Source organism: Chelonia mydas, chromosome 27 (assembly GCF_015237465.2).
Source record: "Chelonia mydas isolate rCheMyd1 chromosome 27, rCheMyd1.pri.v2, whole genome shotgun sequence".
Lineage (NCBI taxonomy): Eukaryota > Metazoa > Chordata > Testudines > Cheloniidae > Chelonia > Chelonia mydas.
In genome coordinates, this window is record NC_057860.1 from 5,506,361 (window position 1) to 5,532,725 (window position 26,365).

The 26,365-nt window shown below is 46.9% G+C and overlaps 1 protein-coding gene across 1 annotated transcript in view; it reads left to right on the forward strand.

Annotated features, from left to right (window-relative positions):
* Window positions 1-26,365, forward strand: part of LOC102947829 (corticotropin-releasing factor receptor 1) — a 118,095-nt gene that overhangs the window by 60,140 nt on the left and 31,590 nt on the right. The window contains exons 3-6 of the mRNA XM_037886932.2: window positions 6,217-6,336; window positions 15,394-15,479; window positions 23,008-23,114; window positions 25,524-25,644. Of these exons, the coding sequence (XP_037742860.1) occupies window positions 6,217-6,336; window positions 15,394-15,479; window positions 23,008-23,114; window positions 25,524-25,644 (434 nt within the window). The remainder of the gene's footprint in view (window positions 1-6,216; window positions 6,337-15,393; window positions 15,480-23,007; window positions 23,115-25,523; window positions 25,645-26,365) is intronic.

Here is a 26,365-nt window from a genome sequence, read left to right on the forward strand (position 1 = left end):
ACTGGACTCCTGCAGTCCAGCTGGGAAGTAGCCAATGGAGCAGCCACAGTGGCCCTCCTCCCTTTCTTGCAATGCGGCAGGTGGCCACTGGCTGAGCTGCTGAGGAGCTGCTGCAGAGCCGGGAGCTCTAGGCTGGGAGATGGGATGGTCCCAGCTCGCTTTAGAGCTCCCCCAGAGCTGCTCAGGATGGGGGCCTAGAGGCAAAAGGCTTCATAGTTCCTTCCAAATCCCCCCTGAGCCGTCTGTCCCCACCACTGTCTGAGCTTGGACATTAACTGATCGGCCACTGGCCACAGCACTGGCTTAGCTGCTCCACCTCAGGCCAGCTGCTGGGACGTCCCATCCCCACCTGGCCGTTGCCAGCCGCCCGGACGTGCAGTTTATAGAGAAGCAGTCCCAGAAAGGCAGCTGCTCTCAGCTCTCTGTACACCAGCCGCGGTGATGGGGCCAGAAGGGCAGCTCCGGCAGCGGGATTGATTTATGGGGTTTGTTTATTGCCTGACACCATAAATCTTTAATCTGCGGAGACACGGGACCCGGATGACCACTCTGTTTCAGGGTCAAGATTGGGGAGCTGACTGCTTGGCAGAACGGGGAGCTGAACCACTGGACAAATGCCCATTGCACGCTGGGCCCGGGGCAGGGCTGGAGACGAAGCAGGGGCCTATTTCATCCTGAATCGCTGTGGTTGCATTAGAGGACCCTGAGAGGAAGGATGGGCCAATAGGTAGATCACTCGCCTTGGGCTTAGCAGCCTCTGGGTCAAGTTGCTGCTGTGCCACAGATTCCCTGTGTGACCTTGGGTAAGTCCCTTTGTCTCTCTGCCTTGATTCCCCATCTGTACAGTGCCCTCCCTCCCAGAGGCGTTGGGATGCTTAAATACAATGAAGAGTCGAAGGTGTTCAGGTACTACCCAGGGGACATATAAATATGGGGAGATATTAAATGGTAGAAAAGTGAGGGGAAGTTTACACAGTCCCCTCTTCCAGTAGAAACCGCAGGCTCCAGAGTGCGTGTATCGGTCTGGCAGAGCACCCTGGATCTCCTGCTAGTTGATAATTCTCTATTGAGATCTGTCAGTTGTTAACTCATTTCTTTTGGGCCCACATTCATTTTGTGTAGTGCTAATTCTTTCATCAGAAAGTCGTGAGGTACGATGTCAAATGCCTTCTGGAAATGTAAGTATATTATATCAAGACAGCTGCCTTTATCAACCACACTTGGAACCGACTCACGTCTGTCTGACAAGATCTAAATTCCATGAAAACTATGTTGGCTGGTATTAATTATATTTCCGTCCTCCTTTCACTTTTTATTGATAGCACACCATATCAGCCATTCCATTATTATGCCTGGGGTCAATGTCAAGCTACGTAAACCTTTAGTTATTCAGGTCATTCTGTTTACCCTTTATAAATATTCTGCTTCATTCAGTAGCCAATGACTTCTCATTTTTCAGTGCTGCATCACTTTGCAAACTTCATACCTCCTGGCTCACCTGTGATGTCGGTGGGTGATAAGCCCCATTTTACAAATGGGAAAACTGAGGCACGTGTAGTTAAATGGGATCTGCCCAAGATCACACAGCAAGTCAGAATTACCACCATGATTATTTCCCAAGGAATGGGCAATTTAAGGTTGCTACAGCAACATAAACATTAGCAAAAATAGAGTTACAATTAAAAACACCTTGCCACAAAAAATATGGAATTGTTCCCAAAACTCTGAAGACTTTCACAATTCATATGTAGAACTATTGGGAAATGATTTTTTTCCTGCAATAAATTTTTTGAGGAAAACAACATTTTTTCAGCACATTGTTTTTAAAGGACTCATCAAACGGTCCTCTGTGAAAACAGAATCTTTTCCCACCAATATTTGCATTTTATCAAAACTCCAATTTTTGGCCAATTTTTTTTGGCCAGCTTTATTCATACGCAATGAAGGAGAAATGTAGACATATAAACAGATTTCAGAGTAACAGCCGTGTTAGTCTGTATTTGCAAAAAGAAAAGGAGTACTTGTGGCACCTTAGAGACTAACCAATTTATTTGAGCATAAGCTTTCGTGAGCTACAGCTCACTTCATCGGATGCATACTGTGGAAAGTACAGAAGACGTTTTTATACACACAAACCATGAAAAAATGGGTGATTATCACTACAAAAGGTTTTCTCTCCCCCCACCCCACTCTCCTGTTGGAAATAGCTTATCTAAAGTGATGACTCTCCTTACAATGTGTATGATAATCAAGGTGGGCCATTTCCAGCACAAATCCAGGGTTTAACAAGAACATCTGAGGAAGGGGGTGAGTATTCGCTTCAGGTTGGGGGGCTGTCTGTAGGCAAGGACTGGCCTGTCTCCCAAGATTTGTGAGAGTGTTGGGTCATCCTTCAGGATAGGTTATAGATCCTTGATAATGCGTTGGAGGGTTTTAGTTGGGGGCTGAAGGTGATGACTAGTGGCGTTCAGTTATTTTCTTTGTTAGGCCTGTCCTGTAGTAGGTGACTTCTGGGAACTCTTCTGGCTCTATCAATCTGTTTCTTCACTTCTGCAGGTGGGTATTGTAGTTGTAAGAATGCTTGATAGAGATCTTGTAGGTGTTTGTCTCTGTCTGAGGGGTTGGAGCAAATGTAGGGCAGTCCTTGCCTACAGACAGCCTCCCAACCTGAAGCGAATACTCACCAGCAACCACATACCACACAACAGAACCACTAACTCAGGAACCTATCCTTGCAACAAAGCCTGTTGCCAACTGTGCCCACATATCTATTCAGGGGACACCATCACAGGGCCTAATAACATCAGCCACACTATCAGAGGCTCGTTCACCTGCACATCCACCAATGTGATATATGCCATCATGTGCCAGCAATGCCCCTCTGCCATGTACATTGGTCAAACTGGACAGTCTCTACGTAAAAGAATAAATGGACACAAATCAGATGTCAAGAATTATAACATTCATAAACCAGTCAGAGAACACTTCAATCTCTCTGGTCACGCGATTACAGACATGAAAGTTGCGATATTACAACAGAAAAACTTCAAATCCAGACTCCAGCAAGAGACTGCTGAATTGGAATTCATTTGCAAATTGGATACAATTAACTTAGGCTTGAATAGAGACTGGGAGTGGCGAAGTCATTATGCAAGGTAACCTATTTCCCCTTGTTTTTTCCTACCCCCCCCCCGCAAGACGTTCTTGTTAAACCCTGGATTTGTGCTGGAAATGGCCCACCTTGATTATCATACACATTTTAAGGAGAGTGGTCACTTTAGATAAGCTATTACCAGCAGGAGAGTGGGGTGGGGGAAGAGAAAACCTTTTGTAGTGATAATCACCCATTTTTTCATGGTTTGTGTGTATAAAAAAGTCTTCTGTACTTTCCTCAGTATGCATCCGATGAAGTGAGCTGTAGCTCACGAAAGCTTATGCTCAAATAAATTGGTTAGACATATAAACATGAACATTAAAATGTCCAGTTGCAACCATAGCTCCCCCACAATGCACTGCAGCTACCAAGATAAACTTGGATCTATTCTGCTCTCACATCAGCAAAAGTATGGAGTAACTCCATTCAAATCCTATGTAGAATTGATGTAACTGAGCTCAGATTCAGGCCCACGGTATTTGAGATGCGGAGTTCCTGAAAGCCAGTTAGAAAAGAATGAAACCACTCATTTCAGCCCAGAAAGTGCTGCTGTATCTTCAATAACTATAAGTGCTTTGCACTAAACCACACAAACACCTTTCAAGGTCTGTTGCACACCCCTCTTCAAACTGCAGAATGTTAATTATTGAATTATGTTGACATGACACAGAGAAATCGGTTTTGTATCTAATCCTCAGCTGTAGCAAAGACATATTTTGCTACAGAACATCCTGTACTATGTTAAAAATATATATAAATAACTCTGCAATCTGGCCTCAATAAAGCCTAAATTAACACACTGTGCTTTCATTAGCCGTATTAGCCATGGCCCGGATAGAGCTGATTTCCTGTACAGTATCACAGTTTACTAAGCGCTAAACCCACACCAAGAAAAGGAGGTCAGAGTTAAAGCCACCATTAAAATTTTATGTTGAATTATTCCGCCTGCAATGCACTGAAAATCTTTTCACGCAAAAGGTCTTACACACATAGCACTATAGGTGCAGAGTTATTTTCAGCCCCGAAAGCGACATGCTTAATCCCGGGTACCATGAATAGACTCCAGCCAATGAACATGTGCCCAAAACATTGGGAGCCAAATCCTGCCTCGTTTGCTGCCCCAAAGGCAGCATGAAGCACAAACTCCCTCCAGGTTCTTCTAGAGGACCCAGTGCTTGAAAACTGAATAGGGACCAACCGCAGGACCCCTGGAGGGATGGGGAGGTTGCAAAGGAGTAATGGGGAAGGGAGGCAGGTCCCACAGAAAGAAGAGCTGTTGATTTTTCTCACTAAAAGCTCTGAGCTGGGTTGTGAAACAACTACTGGAATCAAAAGAGTTAATATAACTATGTGTTATACCCTGCTAACCATGAAGCTGCCAATTTCCCCTACTTTAACTTAAACTCTGTGCCACAGGAAACCCCCCAATACCTTGTTATTCTCTCAGGGTATAAATGATTTTTTTGCTGGTTCTATAGACGTGGCGGCTGAAGGCCACAGTGAGTGCATGTCCTTCCACCAGGGCTCAGCCTCAAAAGACCCACTTCAAGCTCCTTGGCCCATTCAGTCCTTTCTTGACCAGCAGATGGGCCATGTTTTCTGAGTGGGTTTTATAACAGGTGCTGCAACTAGGGCTGGTTGAAAAATTTTCATCAAAACTGTTTTTTAATAGCAAATTGGCTTTTCAGCTAAACAAAATTTGTCATGAAAAGTGTCTGCCTTCTTTGAAAATTTTGTGGGTTTTTTTTTTTTGTCAAAAACCCAACATATCTGTATTTAGATAAGTAGTTGTGGTGCCTCATGGGGGCTGTAGTTCAGCTGCCTCGTGTCCTCATTCTCCTTCATGAGCCAGATTCCATGGTCAGACTACATCTCCCATGATGCACCATATCCAGGGACTCCCAAGATACAACTGCCTCTTTCACTCTGGGGGGGATACCATGTTGCATCATGGGAAATGTAGTCTGACCAAGGAACCTGCCTTATAGAGGGGGATGGGAATATGAGGCAAGTGAACTACAACTCCCATGAGGCAATTGCAGCAAATTTCCTAATTGAAATATTTTAGTATTCACGCACACACACATAGACACACCCCATTTTCCAACCAGCTCTAAACATAACTAAACAATTCATTATACATAAGTTGGCAGGAAGCTCTCATTTATTGTCACAACTTTTGGTTCCTTCTCACCCGGGAGAGCTGAACCACCCAACTGAGACTGAAAGTCTCTGCTGCTTCTCTCCGATTGCAAGTCCACCCAGGCCCGCTTATTATAATCCACTTTGCATCGGAGTGTGAAACACAGGTATCCCCAGAAAGACTCAGACCCAGGATAGGGCAAGCATTTTCCCGGTCACACCTATGGTCAAGATAGTCCAGTTCCTGGGCTTGCCTTCACTAGGGAAAGAAGTGTGTTTCTACAATGAGATAAGCACTCGCACGTTAGCTGTCTTGCTGTAAAACCCGAGTGGAAACAAAGCAACCTTGATAGAGGGATAGTTGCATCTCAGTGTAGCTGACTGAGATGGAGAAGGAGGGTTTAAGGCAGGAGTTCCCACACTGTAGTACATGAGCTTAATGTTCCATCCATTTGCTTCACAACAAGTTTTTAAGAAGGTTGTACAGGAACTGGTGCAGTTTCAGAGCCAGTGGTGTGGGGTTTAACCACAACCAGCTACAGCAAGGTAACACTTCCCTCTGCCTCGTCTCCACTAAGAACTTGCAACGCTGTGGCTATTTCAAGTTAGCTATCTCGTAAGAGAGACCCCTTTTTTTCCTAGTGAAGAAACAGGCTCTGAGAGTGGCCAACAATCATGCTTCAGAGGAAGAAAGCTCTCAGTGTGTTAGGGGATAATGGGATGCAGCAAGCAGCTGGGGACGGGAATGGGATACAGTGAGAAGCTCCTGTATCCCACCAGCAACAAATCCCCTGGCCCACCATACCCCCGGCTCTGCAGGGTTCAGTCCCTTTGCTCTGTTGACCAAGGGGTGCTGTGGGTGGGAGCTCCATGCCATTCATTTTGGGATTTCTGTTAACCCTCTCCCCTGTCTCTCCCAGGTCTCCAGTGCAACGCCTCAATAGACCTGATTGGTACATGCTGGCCCCGGAGTGCTGTGGGGCAGCTGGTGGCCCGTCCTTGCCCCGAATACTTCTACGGAGTCCGATACAACACCACAAGTAAGGCACGTGGGTCTGAGGGGGCGGGGGAGGGAATAGGAAGGGGGCAGCAGCACCAGGGTCACTGACCCCCAGGGCTGAGTTTGGCATCAGTTGCACACACACCGAGCTATGACAGGGCAATGGGGCAAAAAGAAAACCCCGTTCCTGGCTACCAAAGAGCTTCTGCTTCATTTGCAGTTGGCATTGGCACCTGCCCAGCACATGAAAGGTGGGGCCACACCCTGTTCTCACTGTGCCGAGCCCAGCGACAGCAGTTCAGTCCGATGTTTCTGGCCATCTGTTGGGTGCTGTAGGTGTGAGGAGGGAACCCGGTCACCCAATATGTGGTACCACATGGGAACATTGCCACTCTGGCTTAGACCCAAGGCCTGCCTCGTCCAGGAACCTGTCTTTGGCAGATGCTTCAGGGGAAGAGGCAAGAAAGACTGCAGTGGGTAGATGTGCCCCCCACATTAGGTTTCATCCTGGTATCTAATAGTCACTGATTGTCTTAAACCTCAGAACATGAGGTTTAACATCTCTTCCCAATCATTGTTAGCATTAAATATGGTAATTCTGGGAAGCTTTGTTACCATGTAAACGCCCAATCCTTTTTGGATTGTGCTAAGATCTTGGCCTCAGAAGCATCATGTAGCAGTGAGTTCCACAGGCTAATCCCCTTACGTGAAAACATATTTCCTTTGACCTGTTTTGAATTTGCCACCTTTCAATCACATTGACTGTTCCCTTGTCCTTGGGTGAGGAGACCGGGAGAACAGAGGCCCCCAGTTCTACGTTTGCTAGCCCATTCATCCCGTTTGTGTAAACAATGGGCCTCCACATTCTGACACTTGGCCAGTGCTAGCCACTGCTGGACACCAGGCAAGAGGCTACGAGTCAGAGAGTTTACAGCCAGAAGGTACCACCAGATCATCTAGTCTGACCTCCTGCATAGCACAGACCACCAGCACCACCCAGCACTGGCACACTAAACCCAACAACCAAAATGAGACCAAAATATTACAGCCCACCAGAATGGTGTGTGGGGGGCAGGAGGGCATGGCAGTGCCAATGCTTCTGATAGTCCTAGCCAACATGGCAACTCCTGTTGCATGGGATGAACATCATCTTCCTTCGCTGCTATACAGCCCTTTTCATCCATTGATCTCAAAGCACTTGACAAAGGAGTTCAGCAGCATTATCCCCATTTTACAGATGGGGAAACTGAGTCCTTCTTCCTAACCCATCCCTTCTGGGGTGCAGTTCACTCTCAGGTGCTTCTGCAGGAATGGCTCCCCAGAAAGGGGATGGGTTAGGAGGAAAGACTTCGTTTCCCCACCTGTAACATGGGGTTAATGCCGCTACACTCCTTTGGGAGGCTGACACTCTGATGCACTACCTTTGGGAGGCTGACACTCTCTGCACTTAGAGAGAGGAAGGATGGTCCTGGAGTTAGAACATGGAGTCCCTGCTCTACTACAGACTTCTCTTGTGGCCTTGGGCAAGTCACTTAGTCTTTCTGTGCCTCAGGTCCCCTTGTGTAAACGAGGGATAGGAGCACTGTCCTACTTCACCGCGGGGTCATGAGGAGTTAAAGACTGTGTGGTGTTCAGATATCATGGTGGTGGGAAATAAGCACTGCAGGTCCATATCAATGTGCTTGAGAGAAAGAGTAGTACGTTATTATCTAAAGTGCCCGGATCAGCCTCAGGAGTAAATATATGGGTAGAAAGCTGGTCTGTCCCCCTGTTTTTATGATTGGTCACGTCCTTCCAAAGAGAAAAGGAAAGTGTAAATGCTCCAAGCTCCCCCGGACATAAGGGTACTGAAGGGAATTGTTTTCTGCTTATTCTTGTTCATGACATTTTAACGAAAATTGCTTGAAAATGGCTGATGACGTTTTGCTGAGTGCCACAGATTGGGAGGTGGGGGGTGGGGGGAACCTCAAGTCTGGTTAATAGCTAAGGCATGGAGAAGGGTATCTTTTTTCCCCATAAAAGTGTTGATAATTGTCAACCAAAAAAAAAACTCCATCAGAAAGATGAATTATCCCCAGCTCTCCCAGGGAACAGGATAGTGGGTTTATATTTTGTTAATGTTCTTAAGCTGCTGATTATCATGATTGTACACACGGCGTTATTTTTAATGATTTAATGATGAGGCCACCTTTGTGGTGTCAGCTAGTTGTCATGGGGACTTTCTGGCAATGCTTCTTTGCAAGGCCACATAGATTTGTTTGTTTGATCTCTGGGGTGACTTCATTGTTGGGAAGGTAGGTTTGCTCAGTGAAATTGAGCAGGTTTGGTTTCCTCCCGCCTGGCTCTGCTTTGATGTCTTCATTGTTTGGTAAAGCATATTACAGTGCTTCGCTGGTGGCTTTGCAACCTGGGCCCTGCTAGCCATCCTCTTCAGTTTATTAGGAGGGGAGATGAGCTCACAGACAAAGGACTGTGCAAAAAGATGTAAGGGATGCTGGTCACATTTTCCTATCACTTTCATGTCCTTTGGGTTCCCATTTCCTTACAATTTCATGAGCTACATTTATAATAAGTGTGGCTTAGCAATAGGGTGAGCCTCGGTCATTTCAGAGCTATCTATTTATCTGAGGTCCCCATTATCTTAGTATCAGAGCCTCTCACAATCTTCATCCTCACAACATCCCTGTGAGGTCGGGCAGTGCTCTTATCCCCATTTTACAGATGGAAAAGAGAGGCCTCAAACGTATTGAGATTCTTCATTAACACTGCTTAAAATGGAAGGCTAAAGTTGGGAACCTGGGTCCACCCAAGTCTGGGGCTGGAGCCTTGACCAGTGCACCAGCCTTCCACATACCCGTCATTTGAAAATTTCTGAGCATCTTGGGTCCACGGAGCAGGGCTGGAAATCTTTCACGAGGTCTGCAACCTCTGCTCAGGTGAGGAGGCCACGGGATCTCCCAGCGCAGCTGCCTCTTCTGTGATGCCTTTGAAAAAGAAGCCAGCCAAGTGAGACATGTGTATTCAAAAAGTGACCTCCTGACTGTTGTGAGTCTGACTAGCATGTTGTGTGTCAGCCTGAGTTAGACCCCGATCCAGCAAACACGAGTCGCCCCTACTTAATCATATGATCCCATGGACATAGATTCTAAGGCAGAAAGGGACCAGTCCGATCAACCAGTCTGACCTCCTGTATAACACAAGCCAGGGAACTGCCCCAAAATAATTCCTAGAGCAGATCTGACATCACTGGCACTTCTTGCCTTGTGCCAGGGCTGCCGGGTCGGGCCCACAAAATGGGACTAGGACTGGTGGGAAATCTTGTAGCTAAACTATTTTTCGATGGCAAGTTGGGTGTTTGGCTAAATGATGCTCTTTCACCACAAGGAAGTGCTTTCCACAGAAAATTTCCAAATCTCATCGCAAACACTTTTGGGCTGAAAATTGTAGTTTTTCAGCACGTGGAACGTTTTCTTATCTTTGATTTTTGGAGGAAAAGTCCACATTTCCCATGGGAGGCAGCGGGAAGAGGCCATTTCTTCACCAGCTCTACATGTGAGTGGTTAGAGAGCGCCTAAATCCCATTTTGAAAATTAAACTTAGGCTCCTAAATCAGTTAGGTCTTGCAATGCTAAGCACAGCAACAGCTAACTACCTTTAAAAATCTGGGGCCCATCTGCACAGTCCACAGCAGCGAGCCTCCCAGCCCAGGCAGACAGACTCGGGCTCGCACTGAAAATAGCTGTGTAGACATTGAGGCTTGGGCTCTGAAGCCTAGGGAGGGGGTGGGCTTCAGAACCTGAATTCAGCATCTATACAGCCATTTTTACAACACTGGCACAACCCCCACCAGGCCCAGTCTGCCAGCCCAGACTGGGAGGCTCGCTGCCGTGAGCTGTGTAGATTTATCCTATGTGACTTGCCCAAGGTGACACAAGAAGTCTGTGGCCCAGGAGGGGACAGAGCCCAACACTCCCAAGTCATAAGCTAGCCGCTTAACCACTGGTCCATCCTTCCTTAAGAGGGAATCACTGTGGTTTTATTCGAACAGAAGCTTCCCCCCAATTCCTTTCTCGCTGCAGCAATCCTGCCCTAGCCTCGGCACTGTGTGCTGGTTGTTTATTATTATCTATTATAGCAGTAGCGGCTAGCAGCTCTCATCATGGACCATGACCCCATTGTGCTAGGTGCTGTACGAACATAGAACAAAAAGACAGTCCCTGCCCCAAAGAGCTTCCAGCGTGAGCGGCCCTTAGTCTTGCCTTGTTGAAGCCGATAGCAGGATCCATGGCCCAGGCATTTTGTAGCTCCTCAATGGGTGCAATCAGCATGAAGAGGAATCCTTTGCAGAGCTGAGGGTGCCAGTTCTGACAGCTGGTGCTTACACCCACGTACTCGCTTCCGCTCTCTCCCACTCAGCAGCCTTCCCACACAATAGCTCCTCCGCCACTTTGTCCTTCACCACATCCCGGCACCTGGCACTCTCGGAATTAATGTGCCCATCTCCCAGTGCTTTGCAATCACAGCTATTGACCTGGTTCGGTTAGTGGGCGTCAGGAGACCTGAGCTCCACGCCCAGCTGTGTGACTTTGGGCAAGTCACTTTGCCTTGAATCCTTTTATGGGCCTGTGAACTGGTTTTGTGTGTGTGTGCTTGTGCATGTGTGTGTGTGTGTGTGTGCATCACTGCAATCTACAGGGTAGAATCAGAGCTACTCAGCTGTGTGTCTTAGGCCCAACGCTGCTACTAGCAAATGAAGATTCTCCTACAGCTCAGTGTCAGGGGACCTGGGCATTGAAAGTGGGACAGGCTGAGTCCCTAGCCCACTCTTACCACTAAGCTCTGAGTAGCCATCTTGTGCAGCGTAGTGACAACCAGGAAGCTCAAGGTGGCTCCAAATTTGCAGTGCTGTTTGAGACCCCCTTTTGAGGCCCCACTTTTTTGTTTGTTTATCTGTTTTGTGGGACTTTTAGAATTCACGATAGTGAAAGTGGTACAGACACCATCCAAGCGTCCCACAAACCTTTACCTCTCCTAGTCTGACCTGCATAGCACAGGTCTGTACATTCCACCCAGTTACCCCTGTATTGAGCGCAATGACTTTGGCTAGACTGAAGCATTTAAGTCCTCATGAGACTAAACGGCTGCGTGCCACAGACAGAGACCATGCCCGAGGCCCCTGCATTGGCATGGAATTGATTAGGTGCCAATCTGTGCCCAGTGGGAAATTCTTTACCAGCCCCGCTCTGGTGATCAGTGTGACCCTGAGCATGTGAACAAGACACACCAGCCAGGCACGTAAGAAAGAGTCCTCTGTACCTCGCGCCAATCTACTTCAGTGTTGGCCATGTCCTGAGTCCAATCCAGTTTCATGGGTTTCTCCAGATTTTGCATCCAGTTTGGATTCCTCACGGAGCCCAGGGCATTAGGAGCTGAGAGGCTGTTTTAGGTGTAGACTAGTCCCAGTCTTGCAAAAGGTAGCATTAATTGTTAACCCAGTGGGCTGCGAAACACACAGTAACATTGCACTGGCTTCTGACAGTTGTATCCGTACAGCACCTCTCATGCACACAGAGAGAGAGAGAGAGAGAGAGAGAGAGAGAGAGATGGCACACACACACACACTGCTGACAAAGTGCCTCACCCCTAGCTTGCAGCATTCCCTGCTATTCCAGTCCTGGGCTCCCCAGGCAATTCTGCCAATACAAATCTGATCCACCGTACCTGGTTATTACAGTCCTAGACCTCTCCTGGACTGTCTTCAACTCCTGTGTTGAATTATGCTGTGAACAAACCCGCTACACCATCGTTCATTAGTGGAGAAATGTTGCCGTTAGGGCTGTCAATTAATTGCAGTTAAATGCATGCGATTAAAGCAAAACAAATTAACTAGATTTTTTAAAAAAACAGTCATGATTAATCACAGTTTTAATGGCACTGCTAAACAATAATAGGATGCCAATTTAAATTTATTATAAATACTTTTGGATGCTTTTCGACATTTTCAAAGATATTGATTTCAATTACAACACAGAATACAAAGTGTACAGTGTTCACTTTATATTATTATTTTAGATTACAAATATTTGCACTGTAAAAAAATAAACAAAAGAAATAGTATTTTTCAAAAGAAAAGGAGGACTTGTGGCACCTTAGAGACTAGCAAATTTATTTGAGCATAAGCTTTTGTGAACTACAGTTCACTTCATCGGCTGCATTCCTTTTTCCACTCCACATGGCTAAATTCAGTGCCTTGCATAATGACAGGTTTCAGGGTAGCAGCCATGTTAGGCTGTATTCACAAAAGAAAAGGAGTACTTGTGGCACCTTAGAGACGAATACATTTATTTGAGCGTAAGCTTTTGTGAGCTACAGCTGACTTCATCGGATGCATTGCACTGGCTTCTGACAGTTGTATCAGTATCCGATGAAGTGAGCTGTAGCTCACGAAAGCTTATGCTCAAATAAATTTGTTAGTCTGTAAGGTGCCATAAGTATTTTTCAGTTCACCGCATACAAGTACCGTAGTGCAGTCTCTTTATCATGAAAGTGTAACTTACAAATGTAGATTTTTTTTGGTTGCATAACTGCACTCAAAAACAAAACAATATAAAACTTGAGAGCCTACACTTGTCCTACTTCTTGTTCAGCCAACCGCTAAGACAAACAAGTTTGTTTACATTTACGAGAGACAATGCTGCCCGCTTCTTATTTACAATGTCACCTGAAAGTGAGAACAGGCATTCGCATGGCACTCTTGTAGCCGGTGTTGCACGGTATTTCCGTGCTAGATGTGCTAAACATTCGTATGCCCCTTCACGCTTCGACATTTGTAAGCTGCACTTCCACTTTCGATATATTTGAAAATGTACAGAAACATCCACAAATACTTATAATAAATGTAAATGAGTATTCTATTAGTGCTAAACAGTGCAATAAAACTGTGATTACGCATGACTCTTTTTGTTTCATCTTGCAATTAACAGCGATTATATTTTTGAATCGTTTGACAGCCCTAGTTGCCATATATTGACCGGAGGGGCAACACGAGTGATGAATGCAATAAATTAACCTCAGGTTTCAGTTTGGGATCAGCACTGCCTGTCGCAGCTCTATGGCATTTAAGGGCATAAATTGATCCGAGGGGAGGTGATGTGCAGGAAGATGCTGTGAAATCATTACACCATTAATAACCCTGGGGGGGAGGGGGGTTGTTTGTTTTATTTAACAAACAATCTAAGGGCTGTCTGTGTCCCCTGTGAATTCTCCATGGCTGGCACTGTAATGTGTGGTCTCTAATTCACATTCACAGATCTCTAATCACTAATCTAGCCCTCCCATTTGATGCTGTGTGTGAAGTGTGCATGAGAAACAAATGGCGCGTGATCACATCTAGCAGCCAGAGGCCTCCAGAGGGGGGTGAAAGGCCAATTTCCCCTGTCTAAGCCATTTAGCTATGGGCACATTGATACCACGCTCATCACTGGGCTATCTGAGTGCCTTACTGCTGAGGCAGGGAGGGTGCCACAGGGTACCAAGGTGTTCTGTGCGCATTCACACCAAATGGCAAAGGGTTTGTGTCTTCATCCCACCGCAAAGCCGGCACTGTGGAAGTGGAGGGTGGCTGGCAGGAGGAAGCTAACCATATCCCGGCGTGGGAAAGGTATCGGCTTCGTGTTTCATTCAAGAGAGGGTGCCCCCACCTGGGGCCAGCCCTGAGGCTGAGGGGAGATCACCCCCTGTTACTCTACCCGCTCCACTGCCCGCAGCACAGCACCCCCTGGCTCCGCAAAACGTGTGGTTTTGTCTGGTATCCCACATGGAGGACGCCATTGCAAGCGTGCGCCACTCCGCCTCCACCTGCGTGACCTTGTGCACACGCGTGTGAGGAGGGTCACGCTGGGCAGCGCGGCGCACTCTTTGAAACAGCGTCCTCCAGGCAGCATGGCCTCACCTGCACCAGGCTCGCAAGGTCATGCCAGCGGGGGCAGGGTCACGCAGGTGGGGGCAAGCCACGCCATTCCTGGACGTACTGGCCCATCCAGTATTCTGGGCTCTGAAACCCAGGCTCCAGCCCAAGCCTGAACGTCTGTCTACACTGCTATTTTTAGCCCTGTAGCCCAAGCCCTGCCAGCCTGAGTCAGTTAACCCAAGCTCTGAGACTGTCGACGAATCCGACTCCATGCGGGGAAGAGCAGGACAAGAGATTGGGCTCCAGTGTGGTTGGGGATGAAGCAGCTGAGTCTGGGGGACAAGGAGAGCTGCTGGCAATGTACTGATGAGAGGAAGCAAGGAGAAGAAGGCATCTCCGGATGGTGAGGAGGAAACTGAAGCCTGGGACTATTTCCTTAGGCTAGTTTGTTGGTTATCGGTGACTAACGTCTGCCGTGAACAAGGGGTTATTGAAGGTAAAGTCTGACTCAGATTGGTTTATATAGCCAAAGGGGAAACTGAGGCACAGCTCAGGGCCTGGGCCTGTGACAGGGCCCTTCTGGCCTTGTAATCTCTGAATCCAATTTCTCTGATAGGGCACAAAGGCCTGTTTGCTAATAATAGACCTGCAATGTCCCCATCGCTCTATCACTCCTCTGGCGCTAATGCTAATAGGATGCTGCTTTGGGCTTGCCACGGGAGCTGTCTTCTCAGCTCGTGGTGCCTAGAGTCATCCCCGTGACAATGAAATTTGCCAATATGCTAAGGAAGTTGTTATTGCAGGAAATAAGGCGCCAACTTCACATTATCACTGAGATAGCGTTAAAACAGACAGTGAATGATCATACGGGCGAACAGCCAGTATGAAGGGAACATTACCACCAGCCCTTTGCTCTAGATTTGCTTTTCTTTCTTTCCTTCTTGGCTCCCGCTTTCATCCTTGTTTGCAAAGAAAGTTTTTGAAAGAACAAACATGGCATTTACTAAGTGGCAACTGGATTTCCATGTTGAAATAATAATAATCAAGTAAATGAGTCAGTATTACAGGAAAAAAATCCAGTTGGCCCAGTGCCATGGCAACCTGAAAATCTCGCCATAGCAACTTCCAAATCTCTTTTTTAATCCTGTGCCATTAACTGTTCGATGTGTTTGTGTCTCTTTCCTCCAGACAACGGGTACAGAGAATGCCTCATGAATGGGAGCTGGGCAGCCCGCGTCAATTATTCCCAGTGCCAGGAGATTCTCGACGAGGAGGTACGTGCCCACAGACCATTTGAACCAGGTCGTGTTTGTTCCATGGGGTTGGAAGGAAGTGGCTGGAAGGGTGGTTAAGCACTGGAATAAATTGCCTAGGGAGGTTGTGGAATCTCCATCACTGGAGATTTTTAAGAGCAGATTGGACAAACACCTGTCAGGGATGGTCTAGATAATTAATCCTGCCATGAGTACAGGGGACTGGATTAGATGACCTCTTGAGGCCCCTTCCAGTCCTATGATTCTGTGTTGCTATCTCTTGCCGGGAAGGGCTTTCTCACCATGTTAATTGATGATTCTCAGGTTGGATGAGTGCCTGACAGTAGGGGAAAGAATGAGTTTAATTAGCATGCATGTCTTCTCCTGAGCCCATACTGCTCTGGCCAAAACCCACCACCACCCTCAAGGGTGGGACGGAAAAGGAGTCACTTGAGATATTGGATGTATCAGATTTCCAGGCACCTTTGCTCAATTCTAATTACACCAGAGACCTCTGGGATTTTCACAGAGGCCTCTCCACCAAGTGGGGCTGCTGGAGGCACGATGTGGTTGTGTCAGCCATTATGTGCCTCTGCCTTCTTGGGCCCAGCACCAGCCCAGCCATGCATGGTGCCTTGCAGGCCGCAGTCCGGCCTGCCGACTCTGTAGAGGGCTCAGCACATCTGTTAGCTAAACACCTTCACAAAAAGGCTGAGAGCCATCAGCATCAATGGCATCAGAAGGGGTCTATTACAATAGGGGACAGGTTAAATTATTAGTTACTGGGATAATTTCACTACAGGCAAAATTTCCAGTGGCAGAACAAACTTTTTGGGTATACGTTTGATTATTTACTAGTGAGGCTACTGAGTGGTCAAGATCTAGAAAAATATTACTTTTCCATTCCCACCCTAAGTTTGTTAAGAAGGAGAGGCTGAGGAATATTAAAAGTTTTATCTTCAGGTAGTTTTGGCTATCTTCCGCAAGCTATTCTTCAAGATTTTGTAGTCTTAATTTACTTAGCTGTCCGGCAATGAGGCAGCAAGGGAGAGGTTACTAGCACAATCACCTTGCTTGGTTGGAGGCTTTATTATGTCCTTAGGTGGAGAGGTTGTTTTCTTCAGGTGGAGAGGTTGTGCCTTTAAAGGCACAGTGGGTCTCTCAGCAGACAAAGGAGAGGTTACTGCCTTTTTACCTTGTCCTTCACTCCTGCTGTTCAGAAGGAACAACAACTCTAGAAGGAAAGATAGATTGATCATCAGTCGGAGAGCCATTACAGTGAGAAACATGGGCAGGTAGTCAATTCTCGGCACTTCACAGTGGTGTTGATAATTAACAGGACTTGATAAGGGTCTTTCAGCATGGCGGCAGGGTGGTTCCCCGCTGATGGACCTCTATGTAGCTCCAGTCTCCTGGTTTCAGCGAGTGACAGGGCTGCTGTATATAAAAAGACCTAACACATTTCGTTAGTGCCTGACAATAATTAAGCACTGTGTTATTTATTAAATGACTGCCCATCTGAGCCAGGATCAGTGGGGCGCAGCCAGTAGTCACATTGGGCGCCCTGTTAGAATTCATGAGGGCTGAGTCCAGTCTTTTGATTGGGAGTGGCTCTCATATTCATTAATGCTAATGGGAGGGCATTTGGCCACTTTAAATTTGTTTTAGCACAGGCCAGTTTTATTTTTCAAAATTCCATTTTGACGTTTTACTGTCCTGGCAGACTGCGGGTGGTGGGGGCAGTGGAGATTGTGTTGGATCTGTAAAGCTGCACATAACTTGTTACAATTTGTCCAACAATATTAGGTCCACTAAAAAGAAAAGGAGTACTTGTGGCACCTTAGAGACTAACCAATTTATCTGAGCATAAGCTTTCGTGAGCTACAGCTCACTTCATTGGATGCATCTAACCTTGACAGCTTTACCAACGCTATGTTGCTGGCAGATTACACATTGTTGGCAGTATTGGTTAAAATATTCCTTTCTTTACAAATACCCTTGCTGATTGCAGGCAAAACTGAGGAATTACTCCCCATATTTTCCTGTATTTGTTTTATAGGCAGGTTAGGTTTTAAGTTTTAGGTTTTTATTATTTAGGTGATTTGCATTAACACAGACATTCTTGGCTTGCTTTTGGATTCAAAGTTATCAGCCACTTAGAGACTTTGTCTCAAAAGGACACAATTAACTTTTAACTTTTAACTTTTGCTTTTAAACACACATTGATTTGAAAAGGAAAACACGACCCGTTTTGGCTCCCCTTTGGCAAAGTGCCTGTTGATTACACGGAGCCACCTTAAGACTTAGTGTGGGGCACCGACTACAGCTTTTATCTGCCATTTGTTACCAAAACAGATTTAAAATCCTTTTCCATTTTCCTGGCTTTGACTGCCCTGCTGCAGCCACAGCTTTGGTCTTTATTTAAAAACATTTTAAATCTTGTAAAGCATTAAGTCACCTTAAGGATTAAATGCTAAATACCAAAATTAAACAACACTCGTTTCTTTTGTTTGGCAAAAGTATTTTTTTGGTTTTACAATTTTAAAACAACACCTATTTATTTTAAACTTATAAAGCAAAGACTGTACTCACCAGGAGTGGTTTTTAGCTAATTTGCCTAACTTGTTTATAGTTAAATGATTTTACTTAAATAACCGTTTGCCTGGATTCTTCCAGAGAAATGCGCCCTTTCTTCAAAGGAATGGCTGCAAAGAAACCAAGAATCTTCTTTTCATAACACCTTCTTTAACATTTGTACAAAGTTTCACTGCTTAATTTCCACCAGTAACTCCAGAGTTAACCTCTCACTTTCTTTTCTTTTAACTTTCTTAAACTGCGGTTGCCTGCGTGTCTGGGCCCTTTTTTGTTGTTGTTGTTGCATTATTTCTTTTCATGGGCACAGGCATTGTTTTACTACCAATTGAGCAAGGAGAGTGGGCTTTTTGACTAACCCCCCTTTTATTTATTTATACACACCTATTTACATACACACACATTTATTTTTTTACATCTAGATACATCTTATTTAACAATAACCTTAATTCTTTTACGTTTGGACTTAATATAACCTTTTCCTTATTTGAGGTGGTAACAACCCCTCAGCACCGGTGCTTTGCAGGAAAGGATAGTAGCAGGACGAGGGACAACGGGAAAGGTAGGGAGTACAGCAGCATTAACAGCATGGTAAAAAGGGGGGAGTTACACTCACTGACCATAGGAATAATGACTCCTTGCTGAATGCAGAAGGTAAGAACAGGTTGGATTTTCCCTTGGCCTGTTTTGATAGAGGGTACTGCTGCACCTCGGGAAGGGGTCTTGCTGGGTTTTCGCAAATCTTAATGGGTTGGGCCGACCCAATGCACCCAACCTGATTGGCATGATAGGCTCACAAGGCTTACAAGGAGGGAGAGACCTTAGCCAGCAGTTCCTGTTGCAATGAGGAAGGGCTGAGGTCGGACTTCTCCTGTAAACTGCCAGGACCTCATTGTGAGCGGGATCAGACACGTCCAGATACACACCATCTGAGGTACAGCAGATTATACAATTTAAATTACACAGCAAGTCTTTTCCCAAAAGGTTAGCAGGTGAACAAGGGCTTAGGAGGAAAGCATGATGGTCAAACAAAGGACCGATAGAAATGGACAGAGGTGAAGAGATGGAGTGGGGAATAAGAGTATTGCCCACCCCTACCACTTTTGGATCAACCAGGGTGGTAGGGACATTTACTGAATCCAATGGCCCATTTACTTGCAATAGTAACACACACCATCACTGGGTCCCTAGGGGAGGTGGACGGTGGGAACCTTGGCTTGGCCTTCCCCTTCTCCCCCCGCAATGGGCAGCTATTACGGGGTCCCTCTATGTTCTGGAGCTGGAAGGTCATTAACATAGTTTTAATGTGGCTGTGAGAGTATTGGGTTTTACTTAAATTTTTATTTTTACTTTGTTTACAGGTGCTAATTTTTGCTCCAGTCAGCTTTCTTTGGGCAGGCTGTGAGAATTTTATTTAACCGCTTTTTTCTGATTTTATTTAACCTTTTTTGGTTATGGCCTGGATTTTGCTTGGGCCACTGAGCTTTTTTACAAAGGCAACTCAGTGTTTCCCTAGGCATGACCCCTCGTAGAAGGTGGTTTAAATCTGCCCATGTAGGGTTATAACAGTTTATAACAGTTTTCAATTTCTTTTTTAATTTAACAGGGTCCTCTTTTATTTTTGGAAAAATTTAAAGTAAATTATACAGTTTTGTAGGAGACCAAGGTGCATGTGCAGACACCGAGGTCTTATGACCCGAAGCACCAATGCCTGGGAATTGGTGCAAGGGGAACATTTTCTCAGTACGGGGAGACACTGTCTGAAGGGTGAACGTAAGGGGCTTCTGTTGCTTAATATTTTTTGCCGGCTTAGTTGGATTTAAATTCTTTGCCAATTTTTTTTAATCTCTTTTAATTGTGTTGTAAGTTTCTCCTGGGAGTCCTTGAAACTCCTCATTTGAGATTCACGGCCCCGTTTTTTGTTTTGTTTTGTTTTTTCCTTCTGTTTTTTTGTGCCAGTAGAAATATGCCTCACACTGACACTGGCCAGAAGCACACTTTTGAGATGCACAATCTTGTCAAGGTCGAAGCTTTCCCTCTAAGGGAAACCATAACTTTAAATTATCCCAATCCCTGGTATACCAATTCCAATTTTTCCAGAAACTTGCAAGTGAACTAGTGTGTGCCTTTTGGCGGGACAGTGATCCTTTTTGACTCACCGGCCCCCATTTTAGCTGGCAAGTGCAGGAATCCCTTTTGGACCCCCGGCTCCCAGAATCCCTACGGATCTTTTACTCGTCCCACTCACACAAAGAAGGTTTGTGTAGGGCCTCCACGACTGTCTTACAGCCACCCTTCAGCAAAGAGCATCAGCTGGCACCGCATACTCTGTCGCTTCGGGCGAGGTGATCAGACCAGTCAGTGGCTTTTCAAACCGCCTTCAGGCGGAAACCAGAGACAGGGGAGGAAAGAGGGTACAGAAACAGACTGTCCGAGGATGGAAGGGATGGGATCACACACTCCTAGACCCAGACAGGCCCCTCACCGGTCATGAGCCCACGGCTTTGCAGGATGCTCGGGGTGTCTTCCTGTGACTCACGCTCACACCGGTCGATCGACCTTCACTTTCACACTGGCACACAGAACCAGGTCTATCCACAACCTGCCCAGCCACCTTCAGTGGCTCTTCCCAGGGAAACCAAACCTGGATGGGACTCTGACCCACCCCAAGGGCATCAGGCAGGTCTGGCAGCAAAAGTCCAGATAGAGTGTACAACTTACCCAAGCCCAGAGCCTACGGGCAGTCCTCCACCAGAAACCCAAAACAGAGATTTCAAAAGGTCTCTTACCTTTCAGATGGGCCCTCGGTCTGGCGGAGAACTGCTCGCGGTCCTCCAGTTCTGGGGGTCGGCTGTCTATTCGAGTCACGGCACCAAGATTTGTGGTGGAAAAATTAACCACGCGTTGTGTTTGGATCAGAACCAAGCCTGAGGCTCCTTTATTGATTACAAGTGCAGGGAGGTAACAGCTCTAAGTAGCTGCCCCGCCGTATACAGAAAATACAGGAGCTTATATTGCTGAAAACCACAATTTGTTAAACCCACTTCTTTTAACAGCATTTTCCTTATTTGGCATATCGTGCAAGTTTCAACAGTAGCTTTGCCTTAGTTGGAGTTTAGCAAAAACAAGCTTTTCCTGCTATTGACAGGTGTTTTCTTTGCGGTTAATGGTTTTTTTCTAACTTCTAACAGTTATGGTTACATTTCTTAAGCTGTGCTGTTTGCAATCACCCCTTAATGGAATTTTTCACACTCTTTTCTTATGCTTTATATACACAGTTAGCCTGACCAAAATTTTAGGCCTACTTGGGAAGTTTAGGCCTACTTGGGTCCACTGAATTTTTCCTCCACACCAGGCATCAGGCCTCGCTGGGCTCCTTGACTCACCTCAAGGGACTTTGTCAGTGGGGCTCAGGATCCCAAGTTCCTAAGTCTCTTTCAAAAACAGTATTCATGTTCCTAAGACACTTCAGTCCAGATCCATGGCAGTTAGGCACCTAAATATTTTTGAGAATCTGGGCCTTTGGTGCCTTTGAAAATGTGACAACCTGCACCACCCTTAATTATAGGAGCTCTTGGTTCAAAAAAGAGCTAGATATGTTCATGGAGGATAGGTCCATCAGCGGCTATTAGCAAAGATGGTCAGGGTGCAACTCCATGCTCGGGGCGCCCCTAAACCTCTGACTGCCAGAAGCCAAGAGAGGAAGATGGGGTGGATCATGCCAAATTGCCCTGTTCTATGCACTCTCCCTGAAGCTCTGATACTGGCCACTGTCAGAGACAGGATACTGGGCAAGATGGACCACGATCTGAGGTGCGTGGCAGCTCTTACGGTCTTCTGACCAGACTTCCACTGTAGATTGAGATTCTAGCCCAGATTTTCAAAAGTGGCCTGAGATACGGGGGGTGCCCCAGACTTCATGTTCTCAACCTGACACGCCAGCTACAGGCTGGATGTTCAGAACGTACTGAGCCACCCATGCTCCGGAAATCAGGTCCCAGGCAACTGTCTCCTTCAAAGCATCCCACGTTCAAGGACCCCAAATCACTAGACACCTCTGAAACACTTGACTAGCCTTTCTATTTAATGCTTGAGGGTGTTAGATGTGAAACCGGGAAGGAGCTTTTAAAAAATGTCAGGCCTGATTTTCATTGATATCAAGGACAGTTTGCACTGCGTAAAGGGGCCTGCAAGTGAGAGTGAATTCTGTCTACCCTTGCTTGGATGTCTTCCATACTGTCAGAGACTTAACGTCGATGCAAATCAAGGCCCATGAATTTTTGTCTTGAGATACCCTGGTGATTGGCTCTGTGAGGTCTGTGCTGAGATCTTGCATTTTCCTTTTTTTTTGCTGCTTTCTTAAAGATTTAATAAAAAGAAATTAAAAAATGAGACTCCTGAAGCAGGGCTGAGATGTTATCGAGCGCAGGCTCATATGCACATTCGGTATCAGCTGCCTCATCTCCTTGCAGGGCTTTTGTGGCCAACAGCTCCCCCCTGCAGATTCATTGTGCTCCTCTGCCCTGGGCTCCTCCAGGTTAGGAAGGAGACAGCTGCAGGTACCTCTGAGCCCTGTACTATAAAAAAGATGTCAAGCAGCTGACTGGAATCTAAAGAAGGGCAGCCATATGGATGAAAAGAGGCTTGGGAAACCCAACCCCCCACAGCCAGATGGAGAGAGGCAGTAGGATAGTGTGGTTAGAAACGCTACCGAAAAACCCAGCGAGAATCTAGCATGGTGTTTGCAAACCGTCACTCTCCTCATGTGTTACTATATTTCTTCCTCCTGCCCTATGCCTGTCTTATTTACAGAGTCTGTAAGCTCCTCAGGGCAGCGACTACAATAACAATACTGAGCTCTTTCGTCAGTAGATCCCAAAGTACTTTACAAAGCAGTGACCCTCAGCGGCCACGAACTTCCAGCTGATCCACCTTCATTGTGTCTTTTCTCCCACAGAGGAAGAGCAAGCTGCATTACCACATTGCCGTCATCATAAACTACCTAGGACACTGTGTCTCGCTAGGGGCCCTGCTCCTTGCCTTTGTCCTCTTCATGCGATTGAGGTAAGAGACCCAAGAAGCCCAGGGCTGGTGTCCGAGTGGCATCCAGGCTTTGTTCTCCTCCTTTCTCCTGCCAGTGACCAGCCAGAGATAGGTTATCTTGTGCGGCTCGCTGGGATTGAGACGGAAGAACTAGACTTGGTCAGAAAATAGGGAAGAAACATTTTTGTTTCCATCTACATTTTCCATGGAAAATTTCAGTATTTCAGCAGAAATTTGAATACCAACAAATTTCGACCAAAAACCTCAATATTTTGATTTGGAAATGCTTCACGGGCATTGTAGTTCTGGCCTTCATGCCTCCATTCTCTTCTGTAGGCCAGGCTGTCTGGTTGGACTACATCTCCCAAGATGAACCACAGCCTTGGGGACGAAGGGTGGTGCATTATGGGAGTCCATCCCAAGGTGCATCGTAGGAGATGTAGAGCAACTGGGGAGCCTGGCCCATGGAGGACAAGGGGGACATTAGGCACCTGAACTACGGCTCCCATGAGGCATTGCTGCAGCAAATCCAAACTGAAATGTTTCAGGTTTTGGCTGAAATATTTTGATTTGGGTACATTTCATTTTTCAACAACAAAATTTCCAAGGAAAGCAGGCATTTTTCATACAAAAAATTGTTTAGTTAAAATCCAATTTTCTGACACAAAAACAGTTTAGACAGGAAATTTCCAAGCAGTTCTAGGAACCCTGTTTTGAGCCCCTGCCCGCCCTTCCCATCTTGTCCATATTCCCCAACAGTCATTCCACACAACCTATAACTCAGAGAGCTTGGGGAATGGATCGCGACCTCTGTGCCTGAAGAGCGAACTGCTTGTGTCTTTTTTCGCTCAGTCGAGTTGGTGGACAATTTTTCAACAAAACAATTTTTGTTGGAAAATTCCGATTCTTTGAAACCCAAACTGTTAGCGGGGAAGAGTCTGATTTGACAAAGTTCCCATTTCAAAACTTTTCTAAAAAAAAAAAATTCACATTTGTCAAAACGTCCCATTACAACATTTTCTAAATGAAAAGTTCCAGGTTGAAAATGACTTTTCATTTCAAAATTTAAGCTCATTTATTGTAAAAATAAATAAATAAACAAGGTTGAAATGTTCTAAAATGATTAAAATGAAATATTTTGATTGATACACACATACCCCAACTGAAATTTTCTTTTAGAGTTTCAGTTGGTGGAAAAATTGGAATTTTTGACTTTTTGTCCCAAATTGGGAAAGTTTTTCAAAATTGCAAAATGTTCATGGGACAGGAGAGCCATTTCCTGCCCAGTTCCACCCCTGAGGTGGGTAAGCGGGTTCTGACAGGCACTGGGCCGGACTTCAATGCAGGTGCTCAGCTTGGGAGACATTCTGTGCGGCACAGGGCAGGACAGCTCAGGGACCTGAGTACAGGAGCTTTTACTCTTCAGAGCCAGGCCAGCAAACACAGCCTGATTCAAGCCAATGGGCGTTACTTGTACCTGCAGTGAGAGACTAAGGCCCTGGGCTGGTATCAGCTGAAAGTGATGGTGGCTCGGTGGCCTGCGTGAAATGAGTTGGGTGCGGAGAGGGAAGGAGGCAGGCCCCCATACCACAGAAACAACCGCCGGCATGAACCAAAACCCAGGAGGGTTTACTAAGGGGACTTGGCTGGCACGTTGTCCTGGCTCACACACACACACTCGGAGGCACACGAACAGGGGTCTTGCAGACACAGAGCTAGAGGATTTGCTAAGGAGATTTGGCCAGCATGTCCTGGCTCTCACACACACACACAAACACACACACACACACAGGGCACTGTGGAGAGGCACCGCTAAATCCCCTCTCTACAGGGACTTAGGGACTACACAACAATTAAACACTCACAGATGGCCCGGGTCAGCTGATTCGGGCTTGCAGGGCTCAGGCTGTGGGGCTGTAGAATTGTGGTGTAGACATTCAGGCTCGAGCTGGAGCCTGGGCTCTGGGACCCCCTTAAGTCCCTTGTAGGTCACCAGTTTGACTCCAGCCCAGCTCAGTGGGGATAAAGAGCTGCTCCCACCTAGTAGAAGGTTGAGATGAGTGTCACAGTGTTTGGGGTGATATCCAGATGGGGGAGGGGTTGTGTTACCCTTTTAGATACAGAGTATAACCCCTAGTGTGTTGGGGTTCACTGAATTGGTCAGGCCACCTGAAACTCATCATCTGCCACCAGTGAGCCCCTTGTCCTCTGGCAGTGGGGTGCTCTTAGGGTCACAATGAGTTAGGTGGGTCTCCGCTCCAGCTCCCCCATCACAGACTCACCCCCGTGCTTTGCACTGATTGGCCAGCTCCGCAGGTGGACATCAGGGAGGTGGGGAAAAGATTGGATAGGGCAGAGGATGGTACTGCTTTGACTCCAAACAGCAAAGGTGTCCTAACAGCCCCTTCCCTTCCCCTCTTGTGTGCACAGGAGCATCAGGTGCCTGCGGAACATCATCCACTGGAACCTGATCACAGCCTTCATCTTACGAAATGCCACCTGGTTTGTGGTGCAGCTCACCATGAACCCGACCGTGCATGAAAGCAACGTGGTGAGTCCAGCAGCAGCCAGTGCGGGTGGCTACGCACCCAGCGTGCCGGGCATTTCCCAGCTCAAGCCACAATCGCAGTGACGCTGCAGCAGCACGAGATAGTCAAGTGGCCCCAGGGGAGGGTGGGCAGCCTCCACTGAAGCTCCCGGCCCCACATCTTTGCTGCTATTTTTAGACATGTTCTCTCGATTAAAGCTAGTGCTGGTATGGTCACCCGGGCTGCAGTCACACACCCGAGGTGCAGTGGAAACATACCCTGAGGGCGCTGGGCACTGCCTTGGGTGCCATGTTGCACACCCAGCATACTGGGCACTGCCCAGGGTGCAATGTTGCATGCCTGGCGTCTCGGGCACTGCTGCCTTGGGTGCCACATTGCACTCCTGGTGTGTCGGGCATGGCTTTGGGTGCCATGTTGCACACCCAGTGTGATGGGCACTGCCCAGAGTGTCTTGCTGCACACCCGGCATACCGGACACTGCCCAGGGTGCCATGTTGCACACCCAGCATGCCAGGCCCTGCCCAGGGTGGTATGTGATACCCAGTGTATTAAGTTGTAGCCCTACGGGGTGGTGCTGCCCAGGTGGCGTAGCACGGCCCATGAGCGAGGTGCTGCCCAGCCCGCTTGGGCTGCGGGCCCTGGAGCCGAGAGCTGTCAGCGTGACAAGTAGGTACCGCTGCAGTTAGAGCTGCACGGACCAAAGAGGCAGGTGGTGCCAGCCCT